This window comes from Aethalodelphis obliquidens, unplaced genomic scaffold (assembly GCF_003676395.1).
Source record: "Aethalodelphis obliquidens isolate GAN/ISIS:26980383/991018 unplaced genomic scaffold, ASM367639v1 scaffold8, whole genome shotgun sequence".
Classification (NCBI taxonomy): domain Eukaryota; kingdom Metazoa; phylum Chordata; class Mammalia; order Artiodactyla; family Delphinidae; genus Aethalodelphis; species Aethalodelphis obliquidens.
Window position 1 is genome coordinate 35,785,551 of NW_020837952.1, and position 21,242 is coordinate 35,806,792.

Below are 21,242 nucleotides of genomic sequence, written 5' to 3' on the forward strand. Positions count from 1 at the left end.
CTTTTCTGTAAAAAAGGGGAAATTATTTATGTGCAAGTTTTTGTTTCTTATGGAAAACTTAATAAAAGTATGCAAGAAAGCATTGACTATTTCTAAGGAGTGGAGCTTAGGGTTTGCTGCTGGAAGGAAACTCACATTTCATTGTATACTCTTTTGTTATCTTTCAGTTTTTAAGCAAGTGCCTGTATTATTATCATACATTTCAGAAAGATCAACTTTTTCTAGAAGGTACTCCTCAACTTCTTCCCTACTGTGATTTTCATATCATTGTTTATGTTTTCCATTTTGTATATTTTATTTTTTTCACAGGCACAGAAGTATGCCAGTGTCAGTTTAGGAAGGGTCTAAAATGAGTTGGCAGGTCTTTAAGATGATAAAATATTTTTCAAATACTGAAGCTATGTATATTATTATGGTTATTTGCATGTTGTGATTATAATGAATATTTTTCCACAAAGCCATTATAATTTTCAAATATTTTTATTCTTTTCTTCATTTTCTTTCATGAATTTGAAAAAAGAAACATGTTTTAGTGAAAAAAAAGGAGAGAAAAGTTTAATTAAAAACATTTAAATCTTGGCAATATACCTAAAATGTTAATTTTTAATTTTTATTATATGATTAATTTAAAATTATAGAGGATATGAATCCCTAAAACTTGCAGATTACATGTGACATATAAGAATATCTGTGAAATATTTTCTATCTTTTAGTTTTGCACTTTCTGTACATCTTTTAGTTTATTCCTGATTCATCTCGTGTTTTCTTAGATTCCTAAATTGCTATCATATATTAAAACTTTTAGCTGTATTTTATGTAATTATCTTTCAGAACACATTTTGAAAGTATCATGCTGAGTTTTCTTTTGAAAGAGAGCAGTAAGAATTGTTTTGTTATAGCAGGCATCATAACGCTGACCATTATCTGCAATTAGACAAGATTCCCAATAGGCAAACGAGGTAGGCATATGTAGGCTTGAGGAGTTTTGCTTAGATTGATAGGGTTTCCATCCAATCGAATATCCTCTAGTGCCTTACGAATATAAGTCAAATTTTTAACATTGCAGAAGGTATCTTCACGCATCTCCAGAATGTTGTTATTCTAAAAAAGATTAAAATAAATGATTAGACATGATATAACATATTCTTGGTATTGATTAATAATATAGTCCATTTTGCTTCACCCGTTTTTACTCTTTCATTCCTTCTCTCATCCAAAAATGCACGTTATGTGATTATTATACATCAAGCACTTTCTAAGCAGTGGGGATAAATCAATTAACATAATACGCAAGTATGGAGCTTGTATTTCAGTAATGGGAATATACAATAAGGAGGTGAAAAAACAAATTTAAAGAAAACAAGTTATTTCCAAAAATGATGTGAACTCAGAAGAAAGGATGGTGACTGTGACAAGTTATCTTAAGAGGCAACAGTGGAGCTGAGCAAGGAGTGACAAGGAGACATGGGCATGGAAAGAGCTGAGGCAAGAATATCCCAGGCAGAGAGAACACCAAGTTCCAATTCTGAGTAATTAGTATGGAAAGTTTAAGAATGGGAAAAAAAGTCAACATGGCTGAAGTGAAGTGAGGGAGAGAGTGAGCAAGTGTCAGGAAGATATAGGTCTGGGCAGGGCCCAGAACTAGATTTTTTTTTTTTTTCTGTACGCGGGCCTCTCACTGTTGTGGCCTCTCCCGTTGTGGAGCACTGGCTCCGGATGCGCAGGCTCAGTGGCCATGGCTCACGGGCCCAGCCGCTCTGCAGCATGTGGGATCTTCCCGGACTGGGGCACAAACCCGTGTCCCCTGCGTCGGCAGGCGGACTCTCAACCACTGCGCCACCAGGGAAGCCCTAGATTTTTTTAAATAGCTTTATTGAGTACATTTCACATAGCATAAAATTCGCCCATTTTAAGTGTACAGTTCAGTGGTTTTCAATATAGTCACAGACTTGTATAAGGATCACAACAGTTTAATTTCAGGGCATTTTAAACATCCTCCAAAGAAACCCCATAGATATTAGAAATAACTCCCCATTTTCCCCAACCTCTAGCCCCTGACAACTTCTAAACTACTTTCTGTTTCTATGGATTTTCCTATTCTAGACATTTCACAAAGGGAATCAAACAATATATCATCTTTTGTGACTGGGTTCTTCTTCTCAGGATTGTATTTTCAAGATTCGTACATGCTGCAGCATGTATCAGTACTTTTTCTTTTATTGCTCAATAATATTCTTCTCTATGGATATGCCACATTTTTGTTTATCCATTTATCAGATAATGGGAATTTGGATTGTTTCCACTTTTTGGCTCTCATGCATAATGCTTCTATGAACATTTGTGTACAAATTTTGTGTGGACATACGTTTTCAGTTCTTTTGCATATGTACGTAGGAGTTGAATTGCTAGGTGATATGATAACTCTGTGTTTAATATTCTGAGGAAGTATTAAATTGCTTTTTAAAATAGCTGCACTCTTTTACACCTCTACCAGCAATGTATGAGGGTTCCATTTTTCTCTGCATCCTAAGCAAAACTTGTAATTGTCTGTCTCTTTTATTTTAGCCAACCAAGTGGGTGTAAAGTGGTATCCCATTGTGGTTTAGTTCATTGCTAGCATAGAAATACAATTGATATTTTATGTTGATTTTATAACCTTCCACATTGCTCAACTCATTGATTAGTTCAAATAATTTAATAAATTACTTGTGAGTTTCTACTTAAAATATTTGTAGATCAATTTGGGGCATATTTCCATCTTAATATTAAGACTTCCAAACATGAATATGGGGATATCTTTCCTTTATTTAGCTCTCTTTCCTCCCAGGTTTATTGAGGTACCTTTGACAAATAAAACTGTAGATATTTAAGGTGTACAGCATTATGTTTTGATTTATGTATACATTGTGAAATGTTACCACAATCAAGCTAATTAACATTTCCGTCACCTTACATAGTTACCTTTTGTGTATGTGTCTGGTGAGAACATTAGAGATCTACTCTCAACAAATTTGAAGTATACGGTATAGTGTTATTAACTACAGTCACCATGCTGTATGTTACACCTCCAGAACTTGTTTATCGTGAATAACTAAAACTTTATACCCTTTGACCAATGTCTCCCTATATCCCCCACCCCCCAGTCCCTGGTAACCACCATTCTATGAGCTTGACTTTTTTAGATTTTACACATGGGAGAGATCATATAATATCTTTCTTTCTATAGCTGACCTATTTCACTTATTTCTCCAGGTTCATCCATGTTATTGCAAATGGCAGGATTTCCTTCTTTTCTAAGGCTTAAAAATATTCCATTGTATACATAGACCACAATTTCTTTATCCATTCATCCATTGACAGACATTTAGGTTGTTTCCATATCTTGGCTATTGTGACAAGTGACACCATGAACATGGAAGTGCAGATAACTTCAAGATACTTATTTCATTTCCCTTGGACATATACCCAGAAGTGGGATTGTTGAATCGTATGGTAGTTATGTTTTTAATTTTTTTTTGAAGAAACATCATACTGTTTCCCATATCTGTATCACCTTATATTCCCACCAACAGTGTACAAAGGTTACCTTTTCTCCACATCCTTGCCAACACTTAACTTTGGTCTTTTTGATAATAGCCCTTCTAACAGGTGTGAGGTGACATCTCTTTGTGGTTTTGATTTGCATTTCCCTGATGATTAGTCTTGTTGAGCTCCTTTTCACATACTTATTGGCCATTTGTACGTCTTCTTTAGAGAAATGTCTAATCAACTCCTTTGCCAATATTTTAATTAGCTTATTTTTTTTTTCCTATTGAGTTGTTTGAGTTCTGTATATATTTTGGATATTAACCCCTTCTCAAATGTATGATTTGCAAATATTTTCTCCCATTCCATAGGTTATCTCTTCTCCCTGTTAATTGTTTCCTTTGCTGTGCAGAAGTCTTTCAACAATATGTCGTAGTTTTCAGTATACAAATTTTGCATTCCTTTATTAATATTATTCTTAGGTAATTTATTATTTTGTGACTATTATAAATAAGTTTGTTTTCTTATTTTAAATATTTTCTTATTATAAATAGGCTTGTTTTCTTAATTTTATTTTCAGATTTTTCATTTCTAGTATATACATATACATTAGTATTTATGTATTGATTTTGTAAACTGTCATATTGCTGAACTAATTTATTAGATTTCTATTCTGATCCATGGCTTATTAATGAAGGTGTTGTTTAATATCTACATATTTGTGAATTTCCTGTTTTCTTTGTTGTTGATTTTTATTTTAATTTCATTGTAATCAGAAAAATGCTTTGTATGATTTCAATTCTTTTCAGTTTGTTGAGACCTGTTTTGTGGCTTCGTATATTGTATATCCTGGAGATGTTCCTTGTCACTTGAGAAGAATGTATATCTGCTGTTGTTGGGTTGAATGTTATATAGATGACTGTTAGGGCTAGTTGGTATATAATGTTGCTCAAGTCTTGTGTTTCTTAGTTGATCTTATGGCTAGTTGTTCTATCCACTATTAAAAGTGGAGTATTGAGGAATCCAATTATTATTGTTGAATTGTCTATTTCCCCGTTTAATTCTGATAGTGTAGTCTTTATAAATTCTGAGGCTCTGTTGTTAGGTGCACATGTGTTTATAAGCATTACATCTTTCTGATGGATTGACTCTCTATGATTACAAAGTGCCCATGAGGAATAATACAGATTTAGTGCCTATGCACTGTACTGTTTTCTTTGCTAGGTAATAGATACACATTGTTAATAATTATCATGCCTCACCTTTAAGTGATACTTATCATGTATCAGTAAATGCAGTACCCACTTTATAAACTAAAACTGAGACGCAGGGAGGTTTAGATATTTGTCCAATCATTAAATAGTGTCAAGTAGAATTTCAGCCCAGGAAGTCTGATTTTGCCAGAGTTGTCATTCTTAATTACTAAACCATATGTTGAAAAACATTTTTCAAATGAATCAAAAAAGGAGATTTTTATATGAGCATTAAAATGAATATAAAATGACGATAATTTAAATTAAAAACAGCTTTATACTGGATATTGCTGAGGTGATTGTGAAAGAGAAATATTTTAAAAGGTTCACTTAATGCCTTTTTAAACCTTAGAATAGGGACTGTAAAGCCAATTACTTCAAAAAAAATCTTATATTGTATATACAAGCGCATTCAGTTTAAATATAACATCAGAGACCTGGTTACTCTGTAGAAGTCAATATCATCAAAGACAATAATAATAAAATTTAATTCAGAATTGGAAAAAAATTCCAAAATTTCCCTGAGGATGCCCTTGAAAATCCTCTTCCAATCCTAAACAAGACAAGAAATCCTCATATGTATAGAAATTCACCCTCAGAAAAAGAGAGATCAAGAGAGAGCCATAGAGAAACAGGACGAGAACCAGAAAGGGAATACACATTAAGGAAGTTAACACAGCCAGAAAACCCCTCAAAAGTGACAGACTCAGACAAGACTCATAGACAGATATTCACAAAAAGATACCAAAAAGAAGTATGGAAAGATATAAATAGGAATAAAAGAAAATTCACAGAAGTAAATAATTACAGGGTCCACAGAGAAAAAAAGAATCAAACTTGCTCTCACATAGCAAAATCACTTCTTGTGATGGTCTATACTTTATTTTTTGCTAAAAGATTGTAATATTACACCATGATATCATGTCTTTGAGCACATAATGGTTGTGTTCCCTACAGACTTATTCCACAGATGAAATTATTACATTGATTACAGCTGTAGAACAAAAGTTACTCATATCTGAAATAATTTATCTTTCTTTGTTTCAACAACCAAAAACATTTGTTTTAATTGATCGTATTTTTAATATATTTAGAAAATATTAGATCATAACATTTTGAAAATGTGTTTTCACTCATTATTTCAGAGATAAAATGTAGCTTAAAGGGATTTAAAATAATGCAAGCTTTCAAATATGTTTGTTTGGAAAAAACTGCATTTTCTTAATCCAGAGAGATGGAAGTCTGTCATCTCTCAGCAGATAGGAATGTCCTAGGATTGAATTTTCCTCAGTACATGGAACCTAAAATCAAGAGCTAAAACTGACCTTTTTTTCCCCCTGAAAGCTAGAAATCAAATCAGATTTTTCTTTCCCTCTTTTTCTCTTCCATTTCTAATCTTTACACATTTCTTCAGCAGATGAAGCTCTCATTTTTTTAAAAGAAGCTTTGTATGTCAAAAAGATGCATTATGACTTGGCAAAGAATGAGAATAAAGACTAAACTTATCAGAAATAAATCAGTAGAGATAAGAGTCATGAATGTACAATTATCTTGTACTCAGATTGAGAGAATGAATTAAAGACAGGAGAAAAGAAAAGAAAAATTGTCACAATGTATCAACATGCCATTATAAACAGCTTTTGCATCCCACCTTCACCTGTTTGCTTCTGTTTTCCATGGAGGTGTTGGGGATAACTTACTAGTAGAAGCCTACCTGGAGGTGAAGGGCCCGTAGATTTTCTGGGAGTGGCAGAGGGATGTGTTCCAAGTTGTTATCGGAGAGGTAGAGATGATGGAGATCATACATATCCTGTAAACATTCCAAATGTAGGGTCTTAATAAAAATTAGTGGTGCTACAGTTGTATTTTTAATTCCCTGTCTGTGAAACTATTTGTGAAATAATACATGCCTGTTCAGGTCTTGTTTTGTAAAATTGAGGCAAATTAGTTTTCTGTGTTACTGGACAATTCAAATGAGTTTTGGAAGAATTGATAGCAAGCAAATATCTCTCTATGCAAATGAAACATGTTTCTCAATCTCTAGGCAGAAGCTTTCTTTGCCCACTCTAACTTTCTCTATTTAAGCAAGGCAGCGACTTCCCACATAAGACACTCTGCAATAGGATTTTGAAGATTTTGGTGAGACATAGCAAGAATTTCCTTCATGTTACAGGAATGGAGAAATGAAAAGTTCTCCCCAACAAAATCTTGCTCGCTCCAGCCCAAGTACCAGGTAAAGGGCAGCCTAGCAAGACAGAATAAGTTTAGATAATAACAGGTCTACTCTAGCCAAACATCACAGGACAAACTGTGACTCACTACCACCCATACCAACAAAATCTGAGTGGAGAGACTAGATTTTGACCTTTACCAGGCTCTAATGAGGTGCCCTAACTTCCTTGCCCACCAGGGTGGTGTCACAGGAGAGCTAGTGGAGAGACAGGGTTTCCACCATTGCTCAGTGCTAACGGGTCCATGTAACCCCCTGTAGCCTCCATGGAAGTAATGTGATGTCCCTTCAAACAGTAGTTTAAATTTGTTTGTTCAACATATATTTAGAGGAGCAGCTTGAATGGAGTAAGAGTGGGTAAGAAAGCCAATCTGGTTACTATTCTCAGATTCTATGCTGTTATTCCAAGCAAGTCACTCTAACCCCAAACTTGTTTCCTTCACTTAAAAAACAAAATGCATAAGATTAACTGAATCCATTCTCCTTACAAAATAATTTAGAAGGTTTCTACCCTCAAAGGCACCACCCACACTCTGTACAAGTAGTTGTCCTTCCAACCACATAAGATACTCTTGTTAAGTGGCATTTTTGGTAAATACAATTCACCCAGCTTACAGCATTTCCAGGTGCAATTTATAGAGTGGTGCTCCAGATAGCCACGCACTTCTTATTCCAGCTCTGCTTTCTGTTCTTGGTGCTTGAGCAGCCTCAGAATGTACCAGAACACAGTATGTCCCCAAAGCATGATACATAGTGTTGTAAAGTTTATTTTAGGAGTTAAAACTCTCATCAAATTGAATCCCTTTGTGGAAATAAAAAGGCTAGTCATTGATAGCAAAGGGAATGGGAAGATGAAAGTCTTTCATATTCAAACTCAAAACTCACTTTAAATGCTTCTTGCTTTATTCCTTTCCTTCCAAGTCTATTGTTGCTAATATCAATAAATGTTAAAGTGGTTGGCAATTCTGGGAGCTGCCTTATCTTGTTGTCACGCAGGACAAGCTCTCGGAGTCGAGGTAGCTTTCTGAATGCATCTTCATCAATCTCAGATATTAAATTTGAGGTCAGATCAATCTTCCTTAGATCATCTGGAAAAAAATGAGGGAAGTAGTTAAATATTCTTGAATATGTTTTGCTCACATAAAAATAGGAATATAAACTTTCCCATATACAAGCAAATATAAATATGAATTTAATTAGCAATGGACAACTAATGAAACAATTATTTCTAACAACTTCATAAAAATTTAATTGTTTCCCCCAAATACTATTCATATTTATGCTCTTATAAGAAAGTGTAACTTTAGCAAAGAAACTGACTCATTATATTTAACTGGTCTTTTCCCTATATTCTTCATAAACTTTGTCTGGATTTTCTATTTAAAACATTTTTCTCATTGATGGCAGATTATTGTATTTTCTAATAGTAATAGATGCATTAGCATTAAAATACAAAAGCATTAAAAAGAAACTTTCGAATGATTAAAACACTTAATGAAGACAAGTACCAAAATTCTTCAAAGTTGACAACAATTATAAAGTCAGAATTTAGGTTTGCATTCATCAGTCATAAAGCAATTGTGCTTTACTGGAAGTCTATTCAAACAAGCCAGATCCTAGTAAATATATGACCATGACTTTCTACTCTTATTGTTACAACATGATAATGAGATTTAACCTATAAAATAGAATTATTTGTGATTTTTCTTTATTTGAAAATAGTTTGAGAGTATCAACAACTATATAGTTTCATAACAACCTTTATAGTTTTCATAACAACCATTTTTTCTTATCATAAAACAAACCTTCAAAAGTAAAAATAATTGATTTGAGTCATATTTTGATATTCAAGTTTCATTTTCAGTACCAACATTTCACAGTGCAAACATTTTAGGAAAAGTCTGTAAAGAGAAGGGTATTAGTGCCATCATCCTTACTTAGGCTTGCAAAATCATTTCTGTTGATCTTTTTAATTCTGTTAAAGCGGGAATAGAAATAAGCAGTGTTCTTGGGCAGCGGAGGAATAGCATCAAGTTCATGGTCATCACAGTATACAGTGGTACTTATGCAAGTACACAGAAGGCAGGTTGGAAAGTCTAAAAGAGGCAAACAATATATGTAAGCAACAAAAGCAACTTCTAACAAATTATGTGATTACGAATATTTATTAAACAAGATTCGCATCTCAGACTATTCTGGCATATTTAATATTTTCTCATATAGTTTTCTTTAAATGGAATATTAAAGTCAAATATACCAACTAAGGCTACCCCAATAATTAGTATATTCTTTGTAATGCTTTAAAATTTTATTTTAAATTACTGAGTGAATATTGCATGGTTGTTGCTCTTATATTTACTGGAAATTCTATTTTCAGATGTAAATATTAACATTGTGGTTTTTATAAATTTAAAACATCACATATAATATTTTTATTAGGTCTTTCGTTCAATATTTAAACAACCCACTGAAACAAAATCAAGAAAAAGGGCAATGATCATTAATATTAATTCACTCAATGTGCATTTATTAAATCTTTTCTTTGTAAATGGCACTGTGCTAGCTGATGAAACAGTGGTGAGCCAAAGAGACAGTTCTGTTTTGTAATCTGCTATGTAAGATGAATGTTAATCACAAATAAATAAAATGATGACTGTGGTAAATGTCAAGAAATATCATAGGAGCATAAACTACAGGAATTTGATTCAGTCTGAGAGTCATCGTTTTCTGAGGAGGTGATAATTGAGTTGAAATCTGCAGGAAGAACAAGAATTGATTATGCAGGTGACAGGGAAGAGCATGCAGGCAGAGGAAGCAGCAGGTGCCAAGTCCCTTCACTTTGGAGGAACCAAAAGATGGTCCCTGTAGCTACAGTACAGCGAGCATTGCAATGTTTAAGACATAACACACACGGGCCTTATAGGCTGTGTTACAGATTTTGTTCCTTATCTTAAGGATGGGCAGGGGTATTACATGATCAGATTTGCATGCTAAGATGTCACGCTGATTGAAGGTAAGCTGGAAGACTGATGGAGGGCCAGTAGGCAGAGAGGAGATGAGTTATCTAGATAAAAGATGACGGTTGCTTGGCTAGGGTAATGGTGATAGAAAAGACAACAGATCCAAAAGAGTTGTCAGGCTGGATTATATCTCCATTTATTAATCTATTTTTTTCTATCACCCCCGTACATACACACTCCTACCCGTCCTTTGCACTCTGTTTATTGGTCATGTAGAGGACAGTGAGCTTCAAGGGAGATAGAGAAGAAATGGCCGGAAGAAAAGAAGGACAATAGGATGGACGATGTTACGGAGGCCAAGTGGAGAGTTAGTTTGAAGGAATAGGGAATAGAAAATAATCTAAGCCTCCTGAGATGTCAGTTAAGGACTGAAAAATGTCTCTTGGATTAGTTACTGTGGGGATTATAGGAAACTTCAGTAAACACTGTGGAGTGATGAGGTTGGAAGCTGGATTACAGCCACGAAGGAGGAAGTTAGAGGTGAGGAAATAGTTACAGCACATACAAACCATGCTATTGAGATGTTTGACTGTAAAGAAAAAGGAAAGAAAGATGGTGATAACTATAAGAAGACGTATTTGTGGTGTGTATGATGAGGAAATGGACTAAAGTGGGAGAGATTTGAAGAAAAGAATCCAGAGGAAGAGAGACTGAATATAAAAAGGATACTGAGAGGGCAGCAGGAAATGGGACTCAAAACACAATGGGAAGAATGAAGATTTCAGTTTAATTTAAAATCTGTGGTGTGAAGGACGCATCTGTGAAACCAAGGTTCCTAGCTCAATCCCTGTATGTATCATTTAGTTCATTGAGAGAAAGTTTGTTCTATAATTTGTCAGTTTTCCTAGTTGCTTCTGGTCACTAGTCATACCCTGGAAAAATTATGAATTAATGTAATTCTACCACTGTTACTGGAAAAAGAATGCAAAATTCTGATAATCATAGGTGTAGTAGGGGGAAAAAAACACAATCGGAAGAATTTACATCCCACATGTGGGAGGACAGACAGTTCCTCTGTTGTAATAGGAGTAGATGCATGGATGTAGATGTAGGTAAATTATATGTCTGCAAACAGAAAGACCAAAGAACTGCTGACCAGAAGACTGCATTTTCTTTGTGAAGGAGGCGGCTAAGCTCTCTGATGAGTTTGAGGGGTTTAGGGAGGAGGAGAAAAAAGTTGTGAGACATGAGATTGATGGGGAAAGTGAACTAGCCATGAGAGATAGAAGAAGAAAGTGATGGAAGACTTTCTTGGGATTGCTCAGTGTCAATTCATCCCCATTTAGCTGAGACTTTGCTAGTTTTAGCACTGGAAGCCCCCGGTCTTGGGATCCCTTCACTCCCAGGCAAATCGGGACATTTGGTTGCCTTTGTTGAAGGAGCCATTCGTGGTTTGAGATCAAGAACTGGTAATGCACCTACTAAGGTCTTATTACTGTTGTTAAATAGAAAAATCACGTATAATAACAACTTCAGGAATGAAAACTATTTTAGGAATGTAAATCTAGGAAAAAATTTTAAGGGAGAGCTATGCATTATTTAGTACTTGCTAATTTTTCTAATCACTGTAAATGAGTATTTGCTACTTATCACAGTTTTTAGAAAGTAAAGCATTTTGTTCTATATATTCATGGTCATGCTAGTTTAATAATCACTTAGGGTAGTTATATATAGTCACACCAGTTATTATTTAATTCTAGTTTTTTCCACTCATAACTCAAGCCTACTTTATGTGGCTTCAGAATACTATTTCTAGAAATTGATATTCATAGTAACAAATAATATTTTGACTTTTAATGTTTTAAATATTTCCAAACTATTTGCCTTTGATAAATTTATAAGATTTAAATTTAATTTTAAAGTTTAGAATTTCGAGAGATGCTTCCTCTTTGGAAAGTAAAATGTGAATTAAAATTTTAACTTCATTACTTATTCTCAGACTCCTTTAGAGACAAAAAGTTTTTTTAAGTCATAATTTTTCTTATATTGTTTCAAAACTGACATTATTGAGCCATAAGTTTTACTAAAGCTTTTAAAAAGATTGGACATTCTGCTCTTCTATTGTTCCTGGCTCATTAGGTAATGATGCCAGATCAGTCAACTTTTGAAAGATCTGAAATTACTTAAAAGTAAGTAATGTTCTAGAGATATTTAATTTCCCTATTTTGAGGACTTTCTGCTGGATATGTACATTTCCTTCTCACTGTGTGTGTATCTCCCTGGTTCTGTCTGTAGCGTGTTCTGCTACTTCATAGAAAGTTGACTATGTGGAAAGAATATGGTGTCTTCATTAAAGAAAGGGCTTAGTGGCCTCTGTTTTCATGCCAGCGCCCCTACGTACCACTTCCATGACCTTGGACAACTTTTATAGTATTTTGGAATTTTAGTTTTCCTATTTATAAAGCGAAGATAACAGTAACTAGTACTTAGTATTGTTGTATCTCTTCAAAGAGCTGATGTACATAAAACACTTTAGTGGCTGGCGTATAGGCAGCATTTCACAAAAGACAACATTTTTACACTACTTATTGGTGAACAGTTAAAAACTCACAGAAGCAGAGGGTAGATTGGTGGTTACCAGGGACTGGAAGGAGGGGGAAAGAGACAGCTGTTCAACAGGTATAAAGTTTCAGTTATGTAAGATGAATTAAGTTCTAGACATTTGCTTATAACACAGTTCCTATAGTTAACAATGCTGTATTGCACACTGAAAAGTTTGTTGAGAGTAAACAAAAAAGATATACTCTTCGGGCTTCCCTGGTGGCGCAGTGGTTGAGAGTCCACCTGACGATGCAGGGGACACGGGTTCGTGCCCCGGTCCGGGAGGATCCCACATGCCGCGGAGCGGCTGGGCCCGTGAGCCATGGCCGCTGAGCCTGTGTGTCCGGAGCCTGTGCTCCACAACGGGAGAGGCCACAACAGTGAGAGGCCCGCATACCGCAAAAAAAAAACAAAAACAAAAGATGTACTCTTCTATCAAGAATAGAGTATTGAGAATAACTAACATTTATGATGTTTACTGTGGGCCAGGCACTAACTTCATTCAGTTAATCCTTATAACGACTCTATGAGGTAAGATCTATTATTTATTATCCCATTTTTTAGATGAGAAAACAAAGGCAAAAAAATACTGACTGCTTTGCTCAAGACTGTATATCTAGCAAAGTCTCAAAGCTGGGATTTGAATGCTCTTTCCTCTCTTCTGTTCTCAGTGTGTTCTGTACAAACTTTTCTTATATTACCTGTAACATATCACTGTCTCTAAGTTGGTTTACATGTCTGTCTCTATGTACTAGACAGAAATATCTGTGAAAACAGTAGTCATTTTAAGACAAGTCTTGTATCTCCAGAATTTCTAGTACAGAGACTCTTGATACTAACCAAACCTTTGCAATGGGAACTCTGTACCCCCTCACAACACCATTCTCCAAGTGTGTAATAGTGTTCTGGTGTGAGTCCACTTGAACAGCCCCCAAGGTTGACACTGGCAAATTCTAACATGAAATACCAACAAATCATAGAATCAGGCTCAGCACCAGGAATTCCTTCTCATGACCTAAATAAAAGGCCATGGTTTACATCAACCTCAGGCCCTACTAGATGGAGTCCGATGTTATGAAATACTTTCTTCTCTTTTCCTTTTCCTGCTGCTTTCCAGGACTGAGTGAAAAGAAGCCTGTTTTCCAATAAGTACGCAGACAAGAATCAGAACAGGCTTCAAACCCAGTGTGTGAACCTAATAGCTATGTGATCTCTGGAAAGTTCCTATGCTCTCTGAGCTAGTTTCCTTGGTAATAATGAAAAAAATAATACTAATACCTTCACAAGGAGGTTGCAATAGTCAAACGAGATAATGTGAAGTGCTGAGCATTATGGCCCACAGAAAGCATGTGCTCAATCAATGTAAAATAATATTACCATCATCACCATCATCATTATCATCATCGTCGTCCATCATCACTTGATCTCCTTGAACTGCTGGGGCCTGATCTCTCAGACACGGACTCTGATCTTGCTGATAGTGTATCGTTTGTTCTAGAAATGCATTCCACCACAAAGCTTTCTGAGTAATGATGCCAGAAAAATATTTGACCCCAAATCTTTGGTTATTTGATCATTTCCATCATGCCAAAGCAGAAGTATTAAAACAGCTTTATATTTTAATACCAAATACATGTATATCTCCTGCTTCAAACCTAGCCTATAACAAAGTTTACTCCTTGGGTCATGGGGGCTCCCTGCAGAGTTGGAGCTTGGCAGTTTTGAGGACTGTACAAGTGGACTTCATTACAATCCAGCTTTGATGGACCTGACCTTCATTGGTGTGTGGGCCCAGAACCCCAGGGAATTCAGGCTCCTGTGGAGAAGAGCCGTCAATCAGTCTGGGGGTGGACTCCTCTTCCTCTTCCTCTTCAGCATCCTTTGGCTGTAGTGGCGGGGTGAGGAGCTCTCTGTTCCCCGAAGGTATCGCTGTCGCTATTTCAATCTGAAAAAGAAGCAGAATTTCATCAGGCAACCTTCTCAATCACCCTCTGTGGCAGTTACACAAATTTAAAATGTATCCATCTTTGCCGCAAGAGGTCGCTGGTGTTCTGAAGTTGAACAAGGTGGGACGCCTGCTTGCCTGGGAAGGTCCATGCGGTTCCAGTTACTGTTATTGTTTTTAATTAATTTTGTTTCTCAAATCTTAGTAATAGTTTCCAATGCCTTTTTAATTTTGGTCTTACTGCTCTTTACAACATTAAAAATAACCTCGTTTATTGTTTTCTAAATACCTACCATTGCAAGAATATATTATTGTTGTGAAAGATTCAAATTAATCCAGAAGTGTGCAGAGTAAAATCCAAAGTCCCCTTCATCCTGCAGCCCCAGTTCTACTCTTCTTGTAGACAATAACCAATAAGAAATTGATGTGTATTTTCAAGTCCTTTTAATCCTTGGTTTTCTAGATTGAAATATGCTGTTCCTTTACAATGACTTACACTTCCTTCAATTGCATTTTTAGTGAAAAGTATCCTTTGTACTAAAATAAAATATATGGAGACAAGAAAACTACATGATTTGATTATGGAATGCTATTTCTCATATATTTTCACTATTATTTGAATAACAAATATTACCAATAATATTTGGGTATTAAAATTGACCTTTTTGAGAGCTTTGACAATAGGAGGCACTTTTATAAAATTTGAAAAGCTTCTCAAAGGTTTTTTTCATGGCTACTGTTTTAGATTACACTTGCTTTTCTCTTCTTACTTGCATATTTTATGTAGTGAGTTGTTGCCTCTAAGAACACTGTTTGCATTTAAAACAACCCGTTACTCTCAACTTTCTTTCCTTATCTCAGTCTGTTCCTTTGTATCCCTTAGTAAATCCCTACCTCCCTACCCTACATTCCTGCCGACCTTGTAACTTTGGGCAGGAAATCTGTTCAAGACAATTAGTTATCAACATGTAGGAACCACCCTTTGAGGCCTAGTTTTTTCATGGCATCCCAGAAATTCCAAATTCTCGCTTTATCACCTTGATATGGCCTCCTGATTCTTGCCATCCTTTATTTGGTTTCATTAAAAAAGCAAAACAGGGCTTCCCTAGTGGCGCAGTGGTTGAGAGTCCGCCTGCTGATGCAGGAGACACGGGTTCGTGCCCCAGTCCGGGAAGATCCCACATGCCGCAGAGCGGCTGGGCCCGTGAGCCATGGCCGCTGAGCCTGCACGTCCGGAGCCTGTGCTCTGCAACAGGAGAGGCCCGTGTACCGCAAAAAAAAAAAAAAAAAAAAAGCAAAACACACAAATTGCTTTCTAACTTATTTAATGTCAAAATGATATGCAAGCTATTACTTTCATGTGTAAGATAAGTACATAATTAGGCTAGATATTTTCTGAATACTTTAGATAGATGTTTCCGTTAACCATAAAATTTTAAGATAGACTTATGATTTAATGTCACTTTTATACACTTGAATACATTCCTTCACAAATGAAAATTATCCTTTTAAGGAATGCTAAACTTTTTTTGTCAGTTTACTTTTCTGGATGTGTCTCCTTCTATGCTTCTGTAGTTTCTCCATTTCAGCCCTTCCTACATCGTATGGGATTGATTCCATCAGGTTTCCGCCAACCCAAGCCTACTTGATGGTACGCTTTGAGTTATGTCTTTTATCTTTGTACCTCAAGGCTGTAGCATAGTAGGTGATCAACAAGTACTTACTGAAAATAATAAAAAAATTTTGCTTGTCCAAAATAAATCTAATTCACAGCTCTATGCTTAATTTTAGAGATTTTGCTGAGAAAAAATCAACGAATGTATTAATGCGTTGAAAGCAAACCAAAAGCACATTACAGTGTATTTGGTGCATTAGGAAGCCATACATGAAGATATTATAAAACGTGTCCAGAAATCTCTGCTTGAGAAGATTAGGCACACTTCCCTAAACAGAGAAACATACGGTTTCCATCTGCAGGGTCGGAAGGAGGCAGATTCAGAAGGAATGGATTTGCAGAGAGACCAAAAGGAGGCTCTGGGAAGAGCGGAAATTGAGACAGATCTTTCATGGAATGGAGGCAGCCTAAAGGGAGAAACACATTCCAGACACGTTGCCTTGAATCTTTAGCTTTGTAGAAAAATGTTTGCACATACTTTTTACAGATAATTATTTTTCCACCGATTTGACGTGAAGCTGTAAGGTCTCACTTGTCATTCAATATAATGAGGCAAAATAACTTTTGTGTTTATCAAAAGCTGTTTTGTTCATGCTTACTTGCTAATAAAATGTGAATGTTGAATAAATTTTAAGACCAAAGGAAAGGGATTTTTTTTCAGTTCAGCAAAATTACAGAACTGTAACCTCAAAGTACTGTGTCTGGAGAGCCTTTTGTATTGCAGACACCATTTATTCTCACATTGAATAGAAGTGATTTAGGCTTCTGTCGTCTTTTCCTCTTTAACAATTTTCATACCATGATGTGAAGCTGTGAGGCAATGCACGCAGAGAAATGAGGCCAAGGAAACGTGACCACCTGGCTCTCCGTGTGGCAGACTTTTATGCTTATGCTGCAGAAACCTAAATTGGGGAATAAACACAAATGGCCAGAAAATATCCCTGCCCCCCTTTCTCAGGCTACAATTGGAAACACTCAAATGCAAACATCTGAGCCTCTGATATAAGTATTCATTCTTTTGGAGTTTTTCTCCACTCTTTTTCGTTTTGCCGCCTTATTTTACTCAGACTTGCTCCCTACTGAATTGACTTTTTGATCTAATCATTATATTTCCCTAAAGTTTAAAAACACAATACAGGGTCACTCCCACATGTGACCTTGAGCTTAGCTATCACTGCACTTGCTTATCTTCTTGACCCAGTACCAGCAGGGTACATCTTTGAGTTGATTTTCGTCTCATTCTATTCTCTTGTTTACTGACTGTCCTTTAGATGACTGATGCCATGCGGACTGCGTTTAGAAGCACTTTCCGCGTCCACGAGAGAGGTGTATCTCTACCAGGGATGACAAATGCATAGCGCATAGACAGTGACCTGGGTAGAGTGACATCTCACCAGATGGCAGGCTGGAGAGATCATAGTGCCAAGAGGAGTCCTCCACCCTGCCTCAGCCTCCACACCCAGCACAGACTTGACTCCACAGAAGCAACCCAGCACCTCAGTGCAATCTCAGGAAAATCAGGGCTGAAATGACCCCGAGGTGTCTTAGATGAAGTTTCTGCTCCTGGAGAAATAAGGAATCTCAATAGAAAGTGAGTCAGTTACAGTTTTTTGTACCAGATGATGTGTACTCAGACTTTTACCGGCAATATTTATATTGTTATTAATAATACTGCAAAAGATTTGAGACTTTTATTCTCCAATAGTCAGCAAAGTTGCCCATAGAAGAATCTTCCTATAAAAGTGCTCAGCAACATTTTAAGTGACAATAACATAAAGGGGGGGGTGGATAAATTGGGAGATTGGGATTGACATATACACACTATATATAACAGATAACTAATAAGGACCTACTGTATAGCACAGGGAACTCTACTCAATACTCTGTAATGACCTATATGGGAAAAGAATCTAAAAAAGAGTAGATATATGTATATGTATAACTGATTCACTTTGCTGGACACCTGAAACTAACACAACATTGTAAATCAACTATGCTCCAATGAAAATTAACTTAAAAAAACAGAAAACAAATTTCAATCAAATCTCCATTTGTCCCTTAGCAAAAAGCACATATAAGTGATCCATACATCCATATTAACCATATTACTACCGTTAAGCCTCTTATTTATCTTAATTTCAGAGTAAAAATATGAAAAATGAGTATGTTCAGAAACAGCAGTCACACTTCTTCCTAACTGGCTCATTCACCACTGATTCCTTCCGTAGAGACCTCTTGTTGAGCATGCGGCTCACACGTGTTCAGAGCAGTCACAAACCATTTGTGCTGTTAAGCATTGTGTTTGAATTAATAAAAACGAATGTATTTTGTTTTTTGATATTTTAATATTTTTTCATCTCTGCGTTTAATCTGCACTGTTTCCAATGAGGAACTCAATGAAAATGTAATATACGTGTGATGGAAAGAATGCTATGAAAGAATTTGTTACTCAGATTTGATTCCTATCTTTATGAATGAGTGAAAGGATCACTAAATGAATAAGTGAATTTGTAAATGATAGAAGGTTCACCAGTCTTTATAATTGTCTAATCAACCAGACTGAATGTCTGTGCCAAACATTACACTTAAGTGATGATCAACTGTCCATTTTACCCATCATTAATATTTTCTAAACATCTATAAACACCATTGTTTTTTCTCCCTATTACCATCACCATAATCTAAGTTACTTTGTTCTCTTGCTTGAAATACAGTCATAGTCTACTTACAGGAAGTTGGGACCTCCTCTACTATATATTCAACCTTCAGTGAGAATAAACTCTTAAAAATTGATCATGTCCACCCCTGTTTGAAAGCCTTCAGTGGCTTTTTATTGCTCTTGATAACCAACAGAACAATGGCCTTGAAGAAGCACTGCAACGTATTGATTATGAGGAAGGATCCAGACTAGATGAGTTTGAATCTAGCCTTGCTGTTTAGGCAGTTACTTTACCTCCCTGAACTTCAGTTTCTTTATTTGTAAAATCCTGATATAAATATTACAGCGGTGTTAGGATGAAATCGTTAATACACATAAAACACTTAGAATAATGTCAGACACATAGTAAGTGCCATGGAAAGGTTTGCTATTATTATTAAAATAAATTTAAAACTCTTTGATTCACAGAGTCCTGCATGGTTTGCCCTTCAAGTGTCCTCTGCCTTCAACTCCTGCCAATTGTTTTCTTTTGCTACACTGGCCATCTTTTGTTTCTTATACTCTCCATGTTCCTTCTTCTATAGGACATTTGAATGCACTAGTCATCTGCTTGGAACTCCCTCCACTCCCCAGCTTTTTTTCCCTTATTTTATTTTTAACAGCTTTATTGAAAGTATAATTGCTATACAAAGAACTTCACATATTTAATGTGTACCGTGTGATGAGTTTGGATATATGCAAACATCTGTGATGCCGTCATCACAATCAAGATATTAGATAATATCCACCACCTCCCAAAGCTGCCTTGTAATCGCTTATTTGCCCCTCATATCTAGTTCAGGTCTTACTTCCTCAAGGAAACATCTCATGATCTTTGTGACTTAGACAAACATGTTTGATGAGTGGCTCTCAGAGCTTTGTGTACTTCTTTTGGCACATCCACCATTGATTTCATGGTAGATTTGTGTGGTTTTTTTGGATTGTTGCAATTATTCCTTTTCTAAGATCCTTTGCAACATGACTTTTCAACTCCTGCAATCAAGAAGTAGAGGGTCATTTCTCATCCCTTGAATTTTGAATTTAGCCTGGCCTTCTGATTTGCTTCAGTCAACAGAATGTATTGTTGTGTCAGTTTTGAGGGTAGTTCTCCAGAAATATTTCATGTTTTCATTTGATCTCTAGGAACCCTGCCCAGTCATCATATGAATGAGCTGGCTCCAGCCTGTTGGAAAATGACAGAGCATATGGAGTACAGGAAAGCCATGTAAGCTGAGGCCCACCTAGTCCATCCATCCCTGAACCAACCCAACAGCTGGTTGGGGATATATGAGTGAGCCCAGTGCAAACTAGAAGCACAGCACAGCCCAAATTGCTGAACTGCAGAATTGTGAGCTAAATAAATGGTTGTTTTAAGCCACCAAATATAATGATGAAAAAACAACAATAAGGTATATAACATTAACCCTCGTGGGGAAATAGATATTAGTTAAATAGCCACATATACAGCACAAAAATCTGTACCAATAATTGTGCACATTTAATAGATTTGTAAACTGAGGATGGAAGGAGGGAGGGTTAAATAAACTGCCTGAGGTCACATAGCTTCTATGTAGTAAGGCCAGGATGTGAACTTGATTATCGTTGCCACAGAACTGCACAACGCCCTTAACATTTACTGACTCTGTACTCAGCCAAAAAAAAAAAAAAAATCATGCTGAGTAATCTAACTTCTTAAATATCTTCATTCTGAGGAAGAGGAGCTCTGGATAGGAAAAGTGAGCATTGTCATCGCTGGGAATGACTTCACATTATAAATTCATAAATGGACTTCCTTGTACACATTTTAAGCCTCACGTGATTTTTTTTTTCTTGGTGTCATTTATCGACCTACCATCAGCTCTGATGGTGACTGATCATGTTAGTCAGTTGCTGACCCTGAAGGCTGAACACCCTACCAAGGCCATGTTGCCCGGTGGTAGCACTTGGCAGCCAGTCATTCCCTGAAATTGACAAGTATAAAAAGAAATCACATAACAGGGATGTAGGCAGAGTGTAAAATTCAAGCCGCATTTATTATAATTTTCTCTCACTTTTGTGAGAAATAAGTATTATGTAGAATGAAACTCTAGTCTGGTTAAGCATGATGGCTAAGACAATTTCATATATTCACCAAATCATCTCGTTTTCCTCCTGGGCATTCAGTTAAAATAAATTTTCCAATTTATTTGTCTCTAGCTTGGGTCATTTGGCTAGTTCTAGCCAACTGACGGGCAGAGAAGGTCATGTGCAGCATCTGGTCAAATTCAGTGAAGAATAAGCATACTTTCTTCATATTCTTTCTCTTCCCTTAATCTGTCAACAGAAGATCCACTGTGACAAAGGTGAGGATGGTGA

The 21,242-nt window shown here is 36.1% G+C and overlaps 1 protein-coding gene across 1 annotated transcript in view; it reads right to left on the minus strand.

Annotated features, from left to right (window-relative positions):
- Positions 1–461: 461 nt before the first annotated feature.
- The window catches only part of EPYC (epiphycan), a 38,422-nt gene continuing 17,641 nt past the window's right edge, over positions 462–21,242 (minus strand). Inside the window, exons 3-7 of the mRNA XM_027108251.1 lie at positions 14,343–14,514; positions 8,946–9,104; positions 7,894–8,096; positions 6,493–6,588; positions 462–1,101 (exon numbers count right to left, since the gene is read on the minus strand). Of these exons, the coding sequence (XP_026964052.1) occupies positions 931–1,101; positions 6,493–6,588; positions 7,894–8,096; positions 8,946–9,104; positions 14,343–14,514 (801 nt within the window). The 3' untranslated portion in view covers positions 462–930. The remainder of the gene's footprint in view (positions 1,102–6,492; positions 6,589–7,893; positions 8,097–8,945; positions 9,105–14,342; positions 14,515–21,242) is intronic.